At 32.9% G+C, this 21,348-nt stretch overlaps 1 protein-coding gene across 4 annotated transcripts in view; it reads right to left on the reverse strand.

Annotated features, from left to right (window-relative positions):
- Positions 1–21,348, reverse strand: part of LOC137615243 (excitatory amino acid transporter 3-like) — a 1,014,688-nt gene that overhangs the window by 218,958 nt on the left and 774,382 nt on the right. Inside the window, exon 1 of one of the 4 annotated variants that reach the window (XM_068344958.1) lies at positions 4,432–4,466. The exons of the other annotated variants lie outside the window; for them this stretch is intronic. Within the exon in view, the coding sequence (XP_068201059.1) occupies positions 4,432–4,451 (20 nt within the window). The 5' untranslated portion in view covers positions 4,452–4,466. Of the gene's footprint in view, positions 1–4,431; positions 4,467–21,348 lie in introns of those variants that run through there. 4 annotated transcript variants of the gene reach the window in all.

The raw sequence follows: 21,348 nt of genomic DNA on the forward strand, positions 1-21,348 counted from the left end.
ATGACAATCGGGTCGTTCTTATCCAGTCACTCCTTTAGACCACTAATCCTGTATCTTGTAGTTCTTCCTCTTCTCCAACTTAATACTTCAAAACTGATCTCAAACATGTACAGAAAACTCAACAGTGACGACAGTTCTAGCATTGTAATTTTTTGGCAGTAATATTTAATGATCGCAGTGAAAAAAACCACACGATACTTTCCAGTCCAATTAAAATCCTAACTCTTATTTAATAACTAACGTTAATGATAAAATCAACAGTAATTAAAACAGGCCTTTTAAAATAACACCAGTGTTGTCAGAGACAATCCTCATAGCAGAAATGTCTGCCCTTTGTTACTAGTCTGTTAACCATATAGCTTATGTCCCCTGTTCCTTGAAATCTATGTAGTGCTCTCTTTTGGTTTTCGTAAATCGTTTTCTAGTCTTAGTTGAAATAAACATGGTAATTGTTTTGTGATTTTCATTAAAAGCAGACATTACCAAAAATTTCGTATTAATGATAACTGAATGGGACTACTAATCTACTTATAAGCATATATGGGAGTTAATGTGATATGTTGAAAGGCACTCAATTCTTCTAGTAAAGACCAGTCACTATAGCTCCCTAACTTATAAGCAATTTCTTATGGGAGGAAGAATAATTCTATGCCAAAAGTCTTTTATTTTTTATTCAATCTATTACTTTTAATTTGTAACATATGGGGGAAATATCATGGAAAATCATTAAAGAGATGATGAATTTACAGACATTATATCCTTTTCGGGTTGCAATAAGAAATGATAAAATTTTTCCAGGAGCGAGGGGGAACCGGGTTTGGGTGACAACACCTGCTTTGCAGCTCCTCGTCCGAACTTCGGACTCCTGCCACGGTCGTCATGTTGCTGTCATCCCATCGTCATCCTGTCCATAATTCGTGTTGATATGATCTAACTCTTTCGTAGCCTTAACTGACTTACGGAATGCCTTAGTGCTAGAGCCCATGGTTTCCTTCAAGTGGGTCACATCTAAAACAACAACAACAACATGATTAGTACCTATTTGGCTTCAAAATGCAATCAAACCTTCCCAGGCCCGAAGACCACCAGAAATCGGAAAGAAGAGGAAGAAAGAAAGATACACCAGACCTGTTCCTTTGACAGATGAAAACTTATAAACAACGTAAAGGAACGAAAAATAAGGTCCACGAATGTATCCTTTGAAATATCATTTAACCATATATAACAGGAACCGCTAACCTGTAACATTTGCAAGATAACATTTCGAACACCTGAACATTTTTGAAAACCACAATTGAATTTACATATGGATCTTGGTGTTAAAGGAGATAAAGGAAAAATCTTCACGTTTCAATACACATCTAAACGTGTACATTCAGGAAGTATGGACTAATAATCACAGCTAATAATCTTTCTTAACAATTTTGGAAAAACCTCTTCACTCGATAGTCTAAGAAAATATAAGGCGTATTAAGAAAAACACAATCAAAAGTCCACGATAGATCTTGTTTACAATTTTACATATAATTTCTGCTCTAGCTAGCTGAGCCTTTACAATGACCTAACATAAAAAACTACTTGTTATTTAAATGGTTTCCTTTTAATTTCATATGAAAATACGTGGCAAAAATTACAAAAAAAAAGAAAGAAAAAAAAAAACAACCATGTCTCGAAACATCTTTTTCTTCCATGATTCTATATTTAGGTTTGAATTGGTTTTAAAATAAGAATTTGTCAATTTACTGATAGTGATTTTCTCTAGTTCCCACTGTATTAATAAAATGACAAATTCGTATATAATATGTATTTTTCTGAAAGTAATACAAACCTTGCGTTATTTGTTAAGGATATTCTTTCTGCAAAGCTGGAAGGTAGCCAATTAGACTTTTGGTGCTAAGTGGTCCCAGGAGACCTTTGTTTAATTGTCACACATAATTGTCATCGCCAAAATCGAAGATTTTACGAAGGATATGTATTCATCCTTGTCGCCTGTTTCTTTGTTTATTTCTTTGCTTCATTGTTTGCGATTAACTTTACACAAAAACTACAGTACCGATTTTGACCAAACTCGGTAGTCATGTTTGATATGACCTACGGAAGATTCTGCAATATTTTGGATAAAGTGCATTAAAGTACAAGTAGGCAACAGTACTTTCAAAATAATTGCAATGCTAAGTAAATGACACATATTTTGTTACTTTATTTTTAACAACATTACGCAAAAACTACAGAACCAATTTCGATGAAACTCGGTGGACGTGTGACCTATGACCCAAGGGCAAGGAAAAATCCATTAGATTTTGAACGAAGTACAAGTACGCAGTGGAGTTATTGGAAAAATAAGGCTGCTTGGCGTGTCGAGGGCATACTCTATAATGAGTGCCCCTCTAGATATGTGATTGCTATGATACATCTTACATTCTGTACTGGCAAAATCAAAAACTATTTAAAGGTTTAAAGGTCACTCATGAATGGCAGAGGCAAGGGACAGTGACATTGCCCTAGCAATCAGGACAATGCCCTAGAGACTGACCATATATTATATGATCAGCGCCCAAGCCTCCTCTCCACCCAAGCTAGGACCAGGAACGGGCAGGCAGTGGCTACTGATGATTCAGCAGATAGACCTTGTGAACCTTAGCTCACAAGGATGGTAAGGTTGCAAACACTAATGGTCCTAATGAGTCTGAGCGGGACTCGAACCCCCGTCTGGCAAACACCATACAGAGACGTTACCAATCAGGCTACAACATCCCATCGCCGAAGATGAGGAAATGACCTGACAAGACCACCACATTCAGCCATCAGAGATCATTCACAAAGTGAGCAATCCTCAACTTTTCCTGTTCAACCACTTTGAGGGATAGCAAAGGCAAATGAGTTTTCCAAACACTGATAGTAACCAGACTTGGTCGGAAAATCCTGTCTGTTGTTTCCTTATTTCCTTTCCTCATTGGGCTATTTTCCCTGTTGGATCCCCTGGAGTCATGGCATCCTGCTTTTTCAATTAAAGTTGTAGCTTAGCTAATAATAATAATAATAATAATAATAATAATAATAATAATAATAATAATAATAATGGAATACTTTCATTTCAATTTCAGTTTAATGGATCTCCATATGTCTTTTCTGGAAGTTTTGATATTTTTATTGAGTATCAACTTTTATTTGAATAAATATCATGATGTATATTTGTTTTAAAATTTTAGGCTATACCATAACTGTGTATCAGACATACATACATACATACATACATATGTATAAATATATATATATATACATATATATACACACACACACACACATATATATATATATATATATATATATATATATATATATATATATATATATATATATATATATTTATATTTTACCTTATTCTCTTTGTGTATCTAACCCCCTATATATTTGTGTACACAAATTTTATATATATATATATATATATATATATATATATATATATATATATATATATATATATGTATGTGTATATATATATATATATACATATATATATATATATATATATATATATATATATATATATATATATATAAAATTTGTGTACACAAATATATAGGGGGTTAGATACACATAGAGAATAAGGTAAAATATAAATAAATAAATACATCTAGCTAAAGACTGGATAGGAACTAGAGGGAATAATTAAATAAATAACACTATTTTGGGAGATAGAACAAACTTTTTGCCCAATAATTAAACAGCACTAAAGCCTTGAAAGTTTCCTTCCCCAATAATTACCCCAAAACTCTTCAATCGTCAAAATGTAGAGAAAAATAAAGCTATTCTTTACGACTTCCAGATGCTTCTATTCTCACCTGCAAACTTTTAAGTCATATGATAACTAATATCATCTTAAAATGTAAAGAGAAAAATATTTTCTGCTCATTTCACCACTGCATAAAAACTAATATTTGCTTTCGTTAAAAAAAATAAATCACTAAAAGACAATGAGCAAAATAGTATATCATTTAAAAAAAAAAAATATAATAACATAGAAACCGAAACTATAATACCGTTTACATTGTAACTTTTGAAATATGGTCATGGATTTATTAAAGAATGTTTAATATTTCAGTTATAAAATATTTTAAGTTGGACCTAAAATACTAGTTTAAAATATCAACATGCAATTTAAAAACTATGAAGGCAACACATGAAAACTTGAATTTGTTACCTTTAAAAAATATTGCTGTAAAATTTTCTGTTTAGGGAAACCACCCCTCCCCGAATACCTAAGACACTCACGTGACTAGTTACTTTCAAACTTTTAAAACTAAATTCATCTAAGAACATTATTTTTCATTCCTTTCAATTTTTTAAAACGTAAACCAAACCAAACCATCTTTCAAAAATCTACATTTGGACTTATTCAAGTCTGATTTTGAAACCAATATTCATACTAACCGTGACTTCTCAAAGAACATATGACTTCAGAAGAGACGAACACAATCCAAGACGTCCGAAGTCTTCCTCAAACTGATTCTCTTCTCTGTTCTGCAATGAGGCAGAAACTCTTCACAGATCACATTTTGCATGGAATATTGGTGAAGCGGTAAGACTAATAGACGAATTTATCTATTTCCCCGATCAACAAATACGTCTTAGTCAGTATCACTTGAAGGAAACCAAATGGACAATGCGCAAAAAATGACTTCCTCATGAATAATTACGTCACAAAACTTTCTAGTTATAAAAAAAATATCAAAAAGATCTGGAAACTTCGAAACTATGAAGGTTAAGGTTAATCTTCAGAGATGTCATGTGGAGGCCGAGCTCTCACCGACTGGAAGAGGCAAAGACTCTTGAGGGTGTGTGGAAAGGTAAGCCTCCGCCCGCTGGGTGGGTAGAGCCCCTCCAGGTCAAGAGTCACTGCTGGAGTGCCACTAGCGGGCCCTTCTAAGGGCTTACACAACCAGCAGACGACGCCTTTGTTGGTGGACAATACAGGTAAAGTATTGAACAAAACAGTCATCTAAAAATAATTCTGTGAGGCCTAAGAAATAACAAAAACACCCATTCAATGTGCTCGGGGATAAAACCCGCACCAAATTATTTAATTACTCAACTGAAGCATCAATTATTTATTAAGATTTTAATAAACACATTCGTATACTGTATACATAGACATATGTACCATATACACACACAACAAACCCACACATTATATATACATATATATATATATATATATATATATATATATATATATATATATATATATATATATATATATATATATATATATATATATGAATGTACATATACATGTCTATAATATATATGTATAATATATATATACATATATATACATATATATATATTTATATATATATAAATATATATATATATATATATATATATATATATATATATATATATATATATATATATATATATATGTGTGTGTGTGTGTGTGTGTGTGTGTGTGTGTGTGGATATACACAAATACATTCCCCGCAGAGAGAATTATCCTTTTTACGATATTTCCAATGTATAATTGTATGCCTCATGGCTTCTGAATCATTACAACCACTAACCAAAATCGACAACTACAATATATTTAATTTAGAGTTGGTTAGCACAGTCACATTGAGGCCTCAATACTCATACAGTCCCGTCCGGAACCGTGAAGCAAATATGTGTATTCTTGCAAGAGTTTAGTATTCATTTCTCAAGGACATCGTCTTCCGTTCTTTCCACACGATCAAACCATTTTGATTAAACATTTTGAATAATTCGTTCAACTATGAAAAATGTTTAAAAGTTCTATGCATCTTCTCATCACATATACGAAGCAAACAATCCACGTCAATAGTTTCATTCCTGTTTCCATTTAAGTCACCTTCTACTCTATGACTCCACTCTTCTCTCATTCTACCATGATCTGTTTTAATCATCTCGCATATTTTTATGCGAGATTCATCCACCCTCCATTAATACATCTTTCTATTTTATATTGACATTCAATAACGGTACTCTCGTTTATTCCTCTCTACTTCCTCTTCTTGCAAATTATACCAAACTCTTCTACCAGACTGTGCTTCTCCACATGCCATTCAAAACTCCATTTTCTAATTGCAAAACTTTATATCTGCAACCAATAACCTTTCTCAGACTTTTCTTAGCATTTTAACTATACGAATGTTGAAAAGCTATGGAGACATAACACCGCCTCGCCTCAGACGCTCTTTCACACCGATCTTTTATACCTCTTTTTTTATAATTAAAAAAATATTCTATTTTTACTCTTCTCACAGAGCATTCCTTTTTACTTCCAGCCGGGAATCTTTTCATACAGAAATTATTTATGTGAATATTTTAAGAAAAACGGCTTTCCCACCAAAATATTTTACAAACTTCTCAATAAATTATTAAATGACAAGATGGCCCAGACTCCAAAAACACTTGCAGTTTCTGAACTAAAATTCTATGCTAGTTTTCCTTTTCTCTATCAAGATTTTCTCAGGAAAAAAATTATAGAAATCATTCAACAAAACTTCTCAGCTGTGAAAGTTAAACTCGTCCCTAGGAACCCTCTCACAATTGGCTTGCTTTTCCATTTCAAAGGTCGAGTTTGTCATTATACGTCCTCTGTTGTTGTATATAAATATATTTGCCCAAAAGTGTAACTCTCGGACCTATGTAGGATCTACCAAGAGGCTGTTAAAGGTTAGAATTGATTCCCATAGAGGTGTTAGCTATCGAACGGGTTGCAAAATATCCAACGCTGAACATTCTAATATTCGGAATCATGCCAAAATAAGCAAACAAAATATTGACAACAAAGATTTTACCATCATTGGTAAAGTGTCAAATAACCATGACTTACCTCTTCTAGAGTTAATATTGATCAAACGACTAGTTCCGTCATTAAACACCAAAGCTTCTTCCATTCAATTATATCTGTCATAGCTTTCTTTGGTTTGTTTTCTTTCTGTCATTGGCATTCGGTTTCTCATTACGCTTTTGCGAGGTTGGTTCCACTTATCTGTCTGATGTATATATATTTTTCCTTTTAATTTTCATTTAGTTTTTAACTGAATTTTTTTAAATGGATTTGTAAATTCTTTTAGCTGTATCTTAATTTTCATGTATATGTTTTATTTTTAGCCCTGGATAATGTGATTAAGAATCACGAAACGTCGGCAATAAAAAGGATATCAGGAACTTACATTTTCCCTGTCTATAGTACTATACTGGATCCTTCTCTCTGGTTACGGTTCATTTTCCTTTGCCTACACACACACTGCGAATAGTCTGGTCTATTCTTTACTTATTCTCCTCTGTCCTCATACACCTGACAACACTGAGATTGCCAAACAGTTCTTCTTCGCTCAAGGGGTTAACTACTGCACTAATGGTTCATTGGCTACTTCCCCCTTGGTAAGGGTAGAACAGACACTCTAACTATGGTAAGCAGCTCTTCTAGGAGAAGGACACACCAAAATTGAACCATAGTTCTCTAGTCCTGGGTAGTGCCATAGCCTCTGTACCATGGTCTTCCACTGACTTGGGTTAGAGTTCTCTTGCTTGAGGGTACACTCGGGGACACTATTCTATCTAATTTCTCTTCCCCTTGTTTTGTTAAAGTTTTTATAGTTTATATATGAAATATTTATTTTAATGCTGTCACTGTTCTTAAAATAATCTATTTTTCTTTGTTTCCTTTCCTTAGTGGGCTATTTTCCCTGTTGGAGCTCCTGGGCTTATAGTAACCTGATTTTCCAACCAGGGTTCTAGCTTAGCAAGTAGTAAATGGAATAATAATAATAATGATAATAATAATAATAATAATAATAATATATATATATATATATATATATATATATATATATTATTTATATATATACACAAATAAATTATTCAAACACACAAAATATATATATATATATATATATATATATATATATATATATATATATATATATACACACACACACATATATATATATATATATATATATATATATATATATATATATATATATATATATATATATATCCCAATACTGCACAGTATTCTAGAAGTTTTATTCTAGTTAATATCGTAGTTGAATTGGTGAAGCTTGAGCAGTTAAAACTTGCTGCAATTTTATTTTTCTTATGTTAATCAGGTTGACATAAGTCCCTCTTCATAGTTTATATATGATAAATCTATTCTAACGTTGTTACTGGAATTAACATATTTTAGATAATTTATTCAATACTTCGAATATATAATTCATTTATTTACTTATTTCTTTTCCTCACTGGGTTACTTTCCCTGTCGGACCCCTGGAGCTTGCAGTATCCTGTATTTGCAACTAGGGAGTTTAGCTTAACTAAAAATAATAATAATAATAATAATGATAATGATAATAATAATAATAATAATGATAATGATAATGATAATAATAATAATAATAATAATAATAATAATAATAATAATAATATTAATAATAATAGTAATATGTAAAATGTGGGCACACGCGCGCATGTTTCTATTCAGAGAGAATATGAATGGATTGAAAAATTATATTCCCAAGATGGAAATCAATATGGCCCACAAAAGAAATAGGTTAACATCGAGGCAATAAAACCATTCCGACATAATTACTCCTTTCTACTTTAAAAAGAGCCAGGCACAACTCCATTAACACACATTTTATACTGGAAGTCAACTAATGAAGGAAAATAAATTTAATTATTGTTCATTCCTGTATATTCCAAGTAAAAGAGGATGTTTGACTTTAATTTTTCACATTTTTACTTTTATTTATACCACCATAACGAGGTAATAAAAAAAAATATAAACCGTAGACCATCTAAACGTATGTACTAACAACATCCCATATAATGGAAGATATCGAAACTTTTTATGAAGAAGTTATCTGTAAAGAAAAAGAAAAAAAAAAGGGAGAAGATAAATTGACATTTGTTTTGAGCGATTTCAGTGCCAAAGTAGGACAAAATAAGTGTGGGAAATCAGCAGATGATAAATTTGGAGTAGGCAAAAGAAACGACAGGAGACATCTTTGTAGAATTTGCTGAAAGAAACAATCTTAACATAATGGACATCTTTTTTATAAAAAGGAACACAGAAATGGACACGGAGAAGCCCAAATGGAGAAACGAAAAACGAAATCATTTCCTTCACAGTTCAAAAGTTGATTTAGTTAAAGAAATATAACAGTATTAAACAAGTTAAAGTCAAGCAAAATTTGTCTAGTTATGATGAGAGAGAAAGAAAAATTAATTTTACGAAAGAAAAGAAATAATCTTGTAATAAGAGAAACATCAGACGAGTTTAGTTTGGCAATGCAAAATAGGTACTCAAATGTACATAATGAAATGGAAGAAAATAAAGAATAAATGAATAGTAATTTAACAAAATTTGTATTGGAATCAGCACAAAACATCGGTGGAAAAGTTCCTATACAAGATCAAGGAACACTATCAGGAAACACCAAAACTTAATAAAGAAAAGATTGGAAATGAGGGTACAATCCAATAGATAAAATATAATTAGCAGAATTATTCAATTCAATAAACAAACTAAAAATCCAAGTCATTCTTAAACACAATTAGACCAAAATTGAGGAAACATTAAAGAAAGGAAGAGGCATCAAATTGATGGAAAGAGGACTTGGAACAGGGCACCAACAGATGTATGATTTGAAGGATGAAAATTGAATTATCATCAACAAAAGAGATGGAGAGATAAAAATTGCAGAGGATTTCTATATCACAAAAGTAATAAAAGAATTAACTTTGCCAATAAAAATAGTAAAAAACCTGATCCGGTACCAAAAGTAACAGCTGAAAAAAAGAGAACATTAAAAGGCATGAAAAGAGGCAAAGCAGCAGGAGAAGATGGCATATAAAAGTAATTTAATATTAAATGGAGATTTCATAATAGTAATACTTGCTGAACTTTACAGAAAATGTCTGCAAGAATACTCTATACCTATAGCTTGGAAAAACTTTATCATCATTAAACTAATTCACAAAAAGGGAGACAAATTATCGCCCAATAAGTTCACTCTCAGCAATATATAAAATATTTACAAAGATCATATTAAGATATAGAAGCGGGTATTCAACAACTGACTACATTCATGTATTTAACCAGCTGATGGAAAAAACCGACAAAATATGACAAACCACTATGTATGGCATTTTATAAACGATGCGACAGGTTTTGATACTGTCAAAACTTCGGCAGTAATGAAAGCCATTCAAAGACAAGGAATAGATGAAGTTATATTAGAAAGAGAGACCCCATCTCCCCTAAATCATTCACAACGTTCCTAGAAGAAGTTTTCAAGAATTTAGGTTGGGAAAATATAGAAATTAATGATAATGGGGAATACCTTAACAACTTGGGATTTTCAGAAGACATGCAAAACATGATAGAAGATTTCAACAGAGAAAGCATAAAAGTAGAACTTAATGAGTAAAATTAAGATTATGTTCAATGAAAATGCAGACACAACAAATAAGGGTATTGAACGAAACTCTAGAGTTTGTTAATAAAAATAAATACTTAGGACAGACAGTGTTTCCCCAGGCCTTGAAACCAAAATTAAAAGAAGGATAAGCATAGGGTGGTGAGTTTTAGGTAAACAAAAAGAGATTATGAAAAGTTTATAAAAAGACAAGTATTTCATCAGATGCTCGTGTAAGTATTAACTTATGCGTCAGAAAGCTATGGAAAAAATAATAATGGGAATAACACTCAGAAACAGAAAAAGAGCAAGATGGATACGAGAGCAAAATAAAGTAGATATTCTCGCAACTTATAAGAAAAAGAAATGGACAGGCCATATAATGAAAATGACAGAAAATAGATGGAGATTAAGAAAAACAGAATGGGTCCCTAGCGATTGTAAAAGAAACGGGAAGGAAGAGAAAACAATGGGTTGACGAACTAGGAAATTTTGCGGGTAGACTGGCATAGAAAGTGGTATGACACGTGTGAGGAATTGCTCTGCAATGGACTAGTTACGGTTGATGGTGATGATGGTAATATATTGCCATATAAATTACATAGGCATATATATACATATATATGCATAAATATACATGCATATATACATACATATGCATATATATATATATATATATATATATATATATATATATATATATATATATATATATATATATATATATATACAAACACACATAAATATATATATATATATATATATATATATATATATATATATATATATATATATATATGCATATATACATACATGCATATATATATATATATATATATATATATATATATATATATATATTTATATATATATATGTATATATATATATATATATATATATATATATATATATATATATATATATATATATATATATATATATATATATATATATATATATATATACGCACACACACACACACACACATATATATATATATATATATATATATATATATATATATATATATATATATATATATATATATATATACTGTATATATATACGCTGTGGAGAGAGAGAGAGAGAGAGAGAGAGAGAGAGAGAGAGAGAGAGAGAGAGAGAGAGAGGGCGCCCGAACAGTCTACTTTCTACCTTTGCACCACTAAAAGAACAAGACTAGAATAAGATGCCGTTGTCAAGGTAACCATTCTTCCTCCACTCCCCATTCTCTCTCTCTCTCTCTCTCTCTCTCTCTCTCTCTCTCTCTCTCTCTCTCTCTCTCTCTCTCTCTCTCTCTCTCTCCTTAAACACACAATTCTGCCCCTACGGTGAATCGAGATATCGTCTTACATCAAATACATCATCGGCAGATTAACTTAGGACTATTTCCATGAGGACGAAATCAATGAAAGGCAAAGCTATATTTAACCTAAGAACCCCTATAAAGATGGCATTTAATATTCTGAACCACTATATACATACTTTAATAATAATAATAATAATAATAATAATAATAATAATAATAATAATAATAATAATAATAATAATAATAATAATAATAATAATAATAATAATAATAATGTTCACTGATTTATGGGGATCAATGAAGCTGTTTCGCAAATTCTCTTAGATTAATCTAGCAAACTACTATGAAGTAATATTAAAGTGGGAACGGAGGTTGAGAAGACGCTCAATGATGGGAAAAGCTAAGGGATCGAAGAACCATTGAAATAACCTTCGGTAATACTGCAAGTATTCTGCAGAATGACGATACGCAACCACTACGGAAGGCTATGTAGTTGGCTGGAATGGTTTTTATAATTTACTCGACATATAGTTGGATGAAGTCACTATTTAAAGTTTCACTGGACTACGAAACATGATGTAGATCATCCCGACCCTTAGCAAATAAAAAAAAAAAAAAAAAAAAAGGGGGGGGGGGATGCTGCTGCGTTTTTTTTTTCCTGTATGATAAAACTTGTTTAAATCTAAACTTAATTGAACGTATTATGATTACAAATTGTGAATACATCTTCCCTGGTATCAATCACTCTTCTATTGTTTATTTTCGTAATACTAGCTTTAGAAGACCTGGAAACACTGGCATTGCATTTCGAAATATAAGTGAACATAAGAACGAATTTTCACCTTATGTAGAACCGAACTTCCGTATGCATTTTTTTTTTTTTTTTTTCTTTCTTTTTTTTTTTTTTTTTGCCTGAGATGCTAAGATTGAAAATCTAATCAAGCACAATACACATTTCTCTATAATGAGATTTTCCCCAAAAGAAATCAAACAGCATAAACTGAAGTGTGGCACCAACGTAAGTCAACTTTACACAATTCTAGTGAGCAACGTATGGCACGTTCCACACAGGCCTGAGCCACAGTAGTCCACAGCCGCCAATCAATGCCAATAGCAACATTCACTGACTGGAAGATAACGATGTTTGCCTCTGTTAAACAACCATCATGTATAAACTAGATCTACCTTGTCGCTTCTGAAGCTACATTGTGGAAGCGAGAATAGAATATCATGATAGTGTTCTTGGAGTCGAGTGATTTTACCTGTAGTGGAGAGATTTGTCATGGGGTTCACTAGCCTGGGGATGTGCGCTGTTCAAATATTAAAATGATTTTACAATGGTGTAGTACTGTTTTTCAGTGAAATAAATTTGTGAGAAGTGATTGTAAGGAGTAAATTTGTTTACTACATTTAAAGAAAATTTGGAGTGAAGTATTTTCCCAGTATGAAATATATTTAAAAATGAATGACGCCTTCGTTAATTTGAATAAACTTCAAAGCTTAAGGGTTTCCCAAGAGTGAATTAAGGTCCTTCCAATTTTACCTTCTACGATATTTTGTTTGAAATTTGTCAGTCACCTATTCTTTTAATAAACTTAAGCATATCTATTACCTATCCCAGGGTAGAGGAAATGACAGTAGGTCCAAAAAATAATTATGCAAGTTCAATGTTAAACGTGAGGCTCTCCAACAAAATTTTTATTTCTATTCAAGTCAATTACCGAACAGTTGGTATGTATGGATGAATTGATATATGGATTTCGGGCCAGCGCTTGGGTTACGAAGTCCCTTCACTATGAAGTAAAAGTAAATCCATTACTACCGGCACAAAATAGGGGGAATTCTAAAGTATTCGAATAATTACCTTGAAGGGAAACTCAGGTACATTATTCTATCTATTTCCTTTTCCTCACTAGACTATTTTCCCTGTTAGAGCCCTTATAGAGCATGGCTTATGGCATCCTACTTTTCAAACTAGGACTGTAGCTTAGCTAGTAATAAGATTAACTACAACAACCTTGAAATCATTAAATAAAGTATTCTCAATACATAAGAAAATATGAAAAATATATTGATAATCTTGTACATAAAATACTCAATTTAAATAGATGCAACCTTTTCAATATGAAAACTTTGACTTCTTTGCAATTTACCTTCTCTCTCTCCTCGCGCAACATTTTCTACAGCTTAGGATCAAACCGATCAATAGATGACTCCATTAGGGAACAATCTGAGCATCGGCAACCTATTCAAATTACATGCAAGGTTAAAAAATTACACAATATCCAATTAAAACACATAACCACAAAAATTGAACAGTTGCAAAAGTCGAACCTTGGAGTAATATGAATCTCCACCAAAGGTATTCTCTCTCTCTCTCTCTCTCTCTCTCTCTCTCTCTCTCTCTCTCTCTCTCTCTCTCTCTCCATTTCATGTTAACCCTTCAATGGCATCGTATTTCTCTGTCTACAACACTGACCTGACGTCGTCCAATTCCATTTCCCCACTCAATGCGGAGACCCCTTCCTTTTACCTTTGTCATATTCCAGCCTCCTCGACCACTTCCCCTTTTGATCGCAATATAGAAATAAAGATGCTCATACAACCGGGGGCAGGGTGAGGAGGAAGGGGGGTAGAGAAGGGATGCTAAGAGGTACAGTCAAGTGTGACTCTAGTAAGAAGTGAATGAAATTGAGTAGGCGGTGGAAAGGGTTGACACAAATACAGAAGTGTGAACGAAGAGATGACCGAGAGATCAGTAGATTTATTACTATTAATTTTTTCACACTATAATTGTCCTATGTGAGGTTTATTATTTATATATATATATATATATATATATATATATATATATATATATATATATATATATATATATATATATATATATATATATATATATATATATATATATAATCAAATAAGATATTTTTGATACATTAATATCTGGATTCTCAGGATAAAAACACCCAAGGCGAGATCATACAAAGACAACAGCTTCTGACCGACCGGGAGTCGAACCCTGGTCCAGGAATCTTGTATGCACAGTGACATACCACTTGGCCAAGTGGTATGTAACTGAACATACAAGTTTCCTGGACCAGGGTTCGACTCCCGGCCGGTCAGAAGCTGTTATCTTTGTGTGATTTCGCCTGGGGTTCTGATCCCGAGGTCGTTAAGAGAATCCAGACAATAATGTATAAAAAAATATATGGAAAAAAATCATATATACACTATATATATATATATGTATATATATACAGTGTATATATATATATATATATATATATATATATATATATATATATATATATATATATATATATATATATATACACATATATGTGTGTGTATATATACATCATATACCATCAGCAGTAAGTAGCCATATAAACGGTTAACAACTTATGACTTGATGGAGTCATTAGAGCATAAAGAATCGTCTTCTCGTGCATCAAGATGTTGTTTCTAACGGGTGCAGATTTCTGATAAGATCTGCTTTCTTTCTAGTGTAATCGAAGGTGGGTAAGGAAGACTGCTGATCTGGCATCACAAGGTCCCGCCTATTGTTGTTCTAGTTATTCATTTGACGTCATGAAGAGAAGTACCTCAACATGACTGCCCGAAGGGACACACCACTCTCTCCCTTGACATTTGCCCAGTTGGGGCATAAAAGTAACTTTCCGCGACAAAAAAGCGGTAATTTTAACAGAGAAGTCTTAGACGACAGTCGGAAGGATTGGGACTTTGTCGTGTGTACTTTTGTCATATTATTTTTCTCTTATACTCAATCAAGAAATATTACTTACTATTAATTATCTCCCAACCGGAGACTGTTGTGTTAAACGAACTAACAAACAGTAAAATACGTAACGAATAACGATTAAGGTAACAACCAAGAATACATTGTTCAGGATAGGTTACCCTTCTTTCGTATCAATTGTTACTTTTACAAATAAAACACTAAAATTGGAACTTTCAAAGTTACACGTCAACCACCCTCACATATAACTTTTCAATTTTGTTTTATCACCCAGGGGAGAGCCCAGGAAAAATATTTTACCTACTGCACTACGCCAGGAGGTGTGTGTGTATATATAATTATATATATATTTATATATATATCATATATATATATATACATATATATATATATATATATATATATATATATATATATATATATATATATATATATATATATATATATAGATAGATAGATAGATACATAGATAGATAGATACACAAACCTGAGGCATATAAGGCAGTATACCCTCACCACTGAACCAACTATGTACTGCTGTATGATATACAATTTTAGCACAAATATTACAAAAATATATTAGGCAAAAAGAGTTTTAAACCACATAATATTTATAAGAAATCTTAGCACACATTTTCTTCGATTGTGAGATTTATCAATAAACAACCTATAATAATTGAGAATGTGTTCTATCAAATTTATTCGGATGGGAAAAATACAGAAAAAATGAATAAGTAAGAATGTATTTAAAGCAAAGTGGCGGCGTTAATTAATATGAAGAGCAAAGTGAATGAAAAGCAATGAAGTATACCACATAGGCAACGGGAAAAAACTTGGAAAAAAATATTCATGAGTTCTGGGAGGAGATAGCCGATCCATTTTCGATTACGCAAAGAATGGACTGAATTCAAGTCCAATATCCTAACTCTCTTTGATAGACTGGGTCTCTTAACCTGATGCCCTCTTCCCTCCTTATCCAACCCCCCCACCCCCCGCCCTCCACCCCCCCGCTCAACTTTCAACACAAGGAGGGGTGGGAAAGGAAAGGACCTCGAATCTTCAAGGTCATCACCTTTCTTAATTCTTCAACAGAGGTTTCTTAGTCGCATAGGAAACTTGCATAATGTTGGTATTGGAGTGGCGAAAGAAATTAATGTATTTCTCAAGCTGATCATCCACTATTCTTATCTAAATTTATGAATTTATTCAAACCTCATTATAAGATGAACCAAACTTTCTAAGGGTCTCCAGTAGTCCTCTTCTTGAAATATCTTCAACAAGAGGATTAAATATCTAATATTCGTGAATCCTGAATTATGAATTTATTCAAGCTTTATCATAAGAAGAACCCAACTTTTCAAGTGTTTAAAGTAGCCATCTTCTTGAAGTATCTTCAAAACGAGGATTAAATAGATATATATTAACTATAAAGGCCACTCGGTATAGCGCATACCCTCGCTTATATCATGTTGTATATCATAAGATAGGCAATTGGATTATGCACATTTTGGCACTAGTTTCATGCAAATCGAATGCAAATTTTTCACGATATGGCAAAAACACGTTTTTGACCTTTTTGTGACATTGACCTCGACTTTTGACCCAATAACTCACAAATCTAATCACATTGTCCTTGAATGATTCCACCAAATTTCATGAGATTCGGTCAAATAGTTTTTGAGTTATGACAGGTGGAAAGTGAAGCAAAAGTTTATAAATAACATATCAGAGATATGTGTTACCCAAGATGTCAAGGTGGATACGCTACATTGTAAAGGCAGGCGTCACTGAAATGCTGAGCCCTTTCGTGGGATTCTTAAAAATAAAATTATAATCCCCTTGCGGTTATTACATGATATGAGGTTGCATCCCACTATACTTAAAAACCCGTAATTTTAATTGGAAATATAATGTTCTCAGCCGTATTTCAATAAAGTAGAGAAGTCTGTAATTTTACCTACTTTGTTATTATCTTTTACGGGTTGGTGGCCGTAATATCACTCCTCAACGTCAATATATCTGGTTTTTAAAACTGTAAAAACCTGTCAGGCCTTTACCGCGTTTTTTCCGGCAAATTTCTTAAATGCAGAACCTCATTTATCTATGAAAAGCAACATACAAATGATGGCTATCGTGATTTGTGTTAGTTCTCTTTAATAAATTTTGATGTTTAAATTCGATCAACAAATTTACAGTATAAGTTAAAACACTCCAGGAAACAAAACAAAACATGATTCGGAGAGAGAGAGAGAGAGAGAGAGAGAGAGAGAGAGAGAGAGAGAGAGAGAGAGAGAGAGAGAGAGAGAGAGAGAGAGAGATAATATTATGTATAGATGAGAATCATGATAACACAATGGGTGATTATATTGGACATAATGATCTTTCATTATTCATACGAATACGGACTTCAACTATTCATACTTCCATTTAATTATTCAGACTTATGTTCAACTACTTATACTTGCGTTCAACTATTGATACTTGCGTTCAACTATTGATACTTGCGTTCAACTATTGATACTTGCGTTCAACTATTGATACTTGCGTTCAACTATTCATAATAACGTTCAGCTATTCATAATAACGTTCAACTATTCATGCTAACGTAGACCTAGTTAGGTGACAAATTTAAATGCCTATATACCAGAATAAGTTCGATATTCACCATTATATGGTGACCTGAACTTCGTGTAACTTTAGAGTTGTGGTAGTTTATTGGTAACGTCCTTGACTGGCAATCTGTTAGGCGGGGGTTCGGGAGACACTTAAGCTCGATAGTCTATTGCTACTGCATCTTTACCATTCCTATGAGCAAGGGATAGGAGGTTTGGGGAGCCTGTAAGTCTCTTTACTGAGTCATCAGCAGCCACTGCCTGGTCCTCCCTGGTACTAGCTTAAATGAAGAGGGGACTTAGGCGCTAATCATATGTAGATGGTCAGACTCTAGGATACTGTCTTGCCCCCTGTCTCTCCCATTTACGGGTGACCTTTAAGCCTTAAGTGGTAATTCTGTTTTCTTACCATTCTCTCGCAATCTACTGTAGTCGAGAGAAAATATCATTAATGTTCTTTAATAATACTTGAAACACTGTGAATTTGCTAGGTTACAAGGCATTGGGTTTGGTCTTTACTCGAATTAGTAACAACCAAATAATCTGCCAGGTGAAACATCCCAGCATTCTTTTATTCCCTTCACTGCAAGGCTGTGGAGACGTTTTCTAGCAGCCATATCATGGGTCTGGAAGTTTATTTGTTGGCTGATGTTAGTTTTTTAACTTGTTTAATTCTCAACCATTATTCGTTTACTATAATAATTGTTAATCTCGTTTTTTCTTAATATAATTAGCTTTTGTGTTTTTGTGGCAGACGAACTTCCAATCAAGGAAGGCTTGATTTGCTTGACGAGAATATTTGGTTAACCTATTTCTACGTTTTCTGTTTTCTATTCTATCTAAAACTAGACATTGACGAAATACATTCTATGAAATGTAACCTTTCATATTCCACTGGTGGACATAACTGTTTATTAACAGATGGAGGACTTCCCTTGGTCCTTAAGGAGTAAACAAACAGACGAATTTGCCCAATGTACGTGTTCGAAAACACTAGACAGGACGAGGGCCTTTATTTCCTCAAGCTAAATGAAGTCATCCTAGGTTTAGTCGGTAGTTGGAAAGGGTAATCGGCAGATGACTAATATCCCTTCGAGCACATGCTGTTAACCTTATCCTCTTCCAAAAATACTGGTTGAAAAGCAGGATATAATATTCTGATGATGAAAGACGGGCAGATGATAAAAAAATGGTAAAGCGCTCAGCTAACGTTTGGTAAGGCCACGGATCGCTCTACCAATTACCCAAGTTATTATTGAGTAACAGCATCTGTTGGAGACAATTTATCAGACGTGGGGCTAACAACCTCACCTCTAAAGCCTTGCAGAGAAACCAAAGAGTGCCACCAGCGTCAGGACGTAGTCGTCACAACTCTATTAAGGGGGAATGGTCGTAAATAACACGATGGAATCTCCATCCACTTGGTTCAATTTCCTTAGCTCTTTCCCCTCGACTCCAGTAAATCTACATTAACCCCTGAGAGCAAAAAACACCCATTTTAACCCACATAAAAAGGGAACTCTAATTAGATGACTCAAGCCATTAACTTCCCTTCCTCTTGGAGTTTTCCTACTAGACGACGCGGAGGATGGAGAGGAAAGAATAAAACTAAGGAGATTTAAAAATTTTAGAATATGCTTGAATGAAAATGAGTCAATATAGTATTTTATTAAAAGATCTAACCAGTCAATCTGAATGCGTCAAGAAGACACACACACACATACATACACACACACACACACATATATATATATATATACATATATATATATATATATATATATATATATATATATATATATATATATATATATATGTATGTATATATATACATTATATATATATATATATATATATATATATATATATATATATATATATATATATATATATATGTATATATATATATATATATATATATATATATATATATATATATATATATATATATATATATATGCTTTTAAAATAGCGTTTTACGGTGGAAATAGAATAAAAATAAGTAAAATACATTCTTGTAGAATAATGAAAATATTACCATTAAAAATGTATGGTTCCTAAACTTTGTAAAGACAATTAAAATATAAACAAAGAGAAAACAGGGGATAAACTACATCTTATACGGAAATATAGTGAAAATGAAACATCTAAGTCGATTATGGATGCTTTCAAAAAGGGAAATGTGCCTCAAAAACTGGTCAACATGATGGATCCGATACACCAAGCAAGGCTAAATACCCTCCAGGATAGCCACTTCAACTGAAGGGAGGACAATAAGGATGGTTTTGAGAAGAAAAAGAATCATAAAAAAGAAAAGACAACCTCTTGATAAACCACCAGGCATCCATGGCCCTTCTATTAATCCTGCCCAACACACCATTTCAAAATAACAAGAGAAAAAAAAATTAAGATAGAATAGTGTGCCCGAGTTTTCCCTCAAACAAGAGAACTCTAACTCAAGACAGTGGAAGACCATGGTATAGACTAGAGACTATGGCACTACCCAACACTAAAGAACAATGGTTTAATTTTGGAGTTTCCTTCTCTTAGAAGAGCTGCTTACCATAGCTAAAGAGCCTCTTCTACCCTTACCAAGAGGAAAGCACACTGAACAATTGCAGTACAGTAATTAATCCTTTGGGTGAAGAAGTGTTTAGTAATCTCATTGTTGTCAGGTGTATGAGGAAAGACAAGAATCTGTAAAGAATAGGCCAGACTATTCGGTGTATGTGTAGGCAAAGTAAAAATAAACCGTGACCAGGGAGAGGGATCCAATGCATTACTGTCTGGCCAGTCAAAAGATCCAATAAGTCTCTAGTGGTAGTATCTCAACGGGCGGCTGTTGCCCTGGCCAACCTACTGGTGTAAAAGCATTAAGACACCTGGAGGATTAACACATGGGAGAGAGATGGGTAAACTTCCGTGAATTGTGTGGGTTTTAGCAATTCCAACATCAACAAAATAAAGTTTGCAATGAAAGAACTGTGAGACATTCGGTATAACACGAGTGACCAGCTACGAAAGTCCACCTCCACACGAAGAAAGCGAGAATACACGAACACTTAAAATTATTTCTTTTTTCCAAATATAAAATCCATTTACAGAAGACTCACCCCTTCATAGTATTTCAAGTGTGGTCTTTGTAAATAAGAAGGTAAATGTTGATAAGGCAAGAGTGGTTGGAAGTAACATTATTGCAACCATGGCTG

This window comes from Palaemon carinicauda, chromosome 21 (assembly GCF_036898095.1).
Source record: "Palaemon carinicauda isolate YSFRI2023 chromosome 21, ASM3689809v2, whole genome shotgun sequence".
NCBI classification, from domain to species: domain Eukaryota; kingdom Metazoa; phylum Arthropoda; class Malacostraca; order Decapoda; family Palaemonidae; genus Palaemon; species Palaemon carinicauda.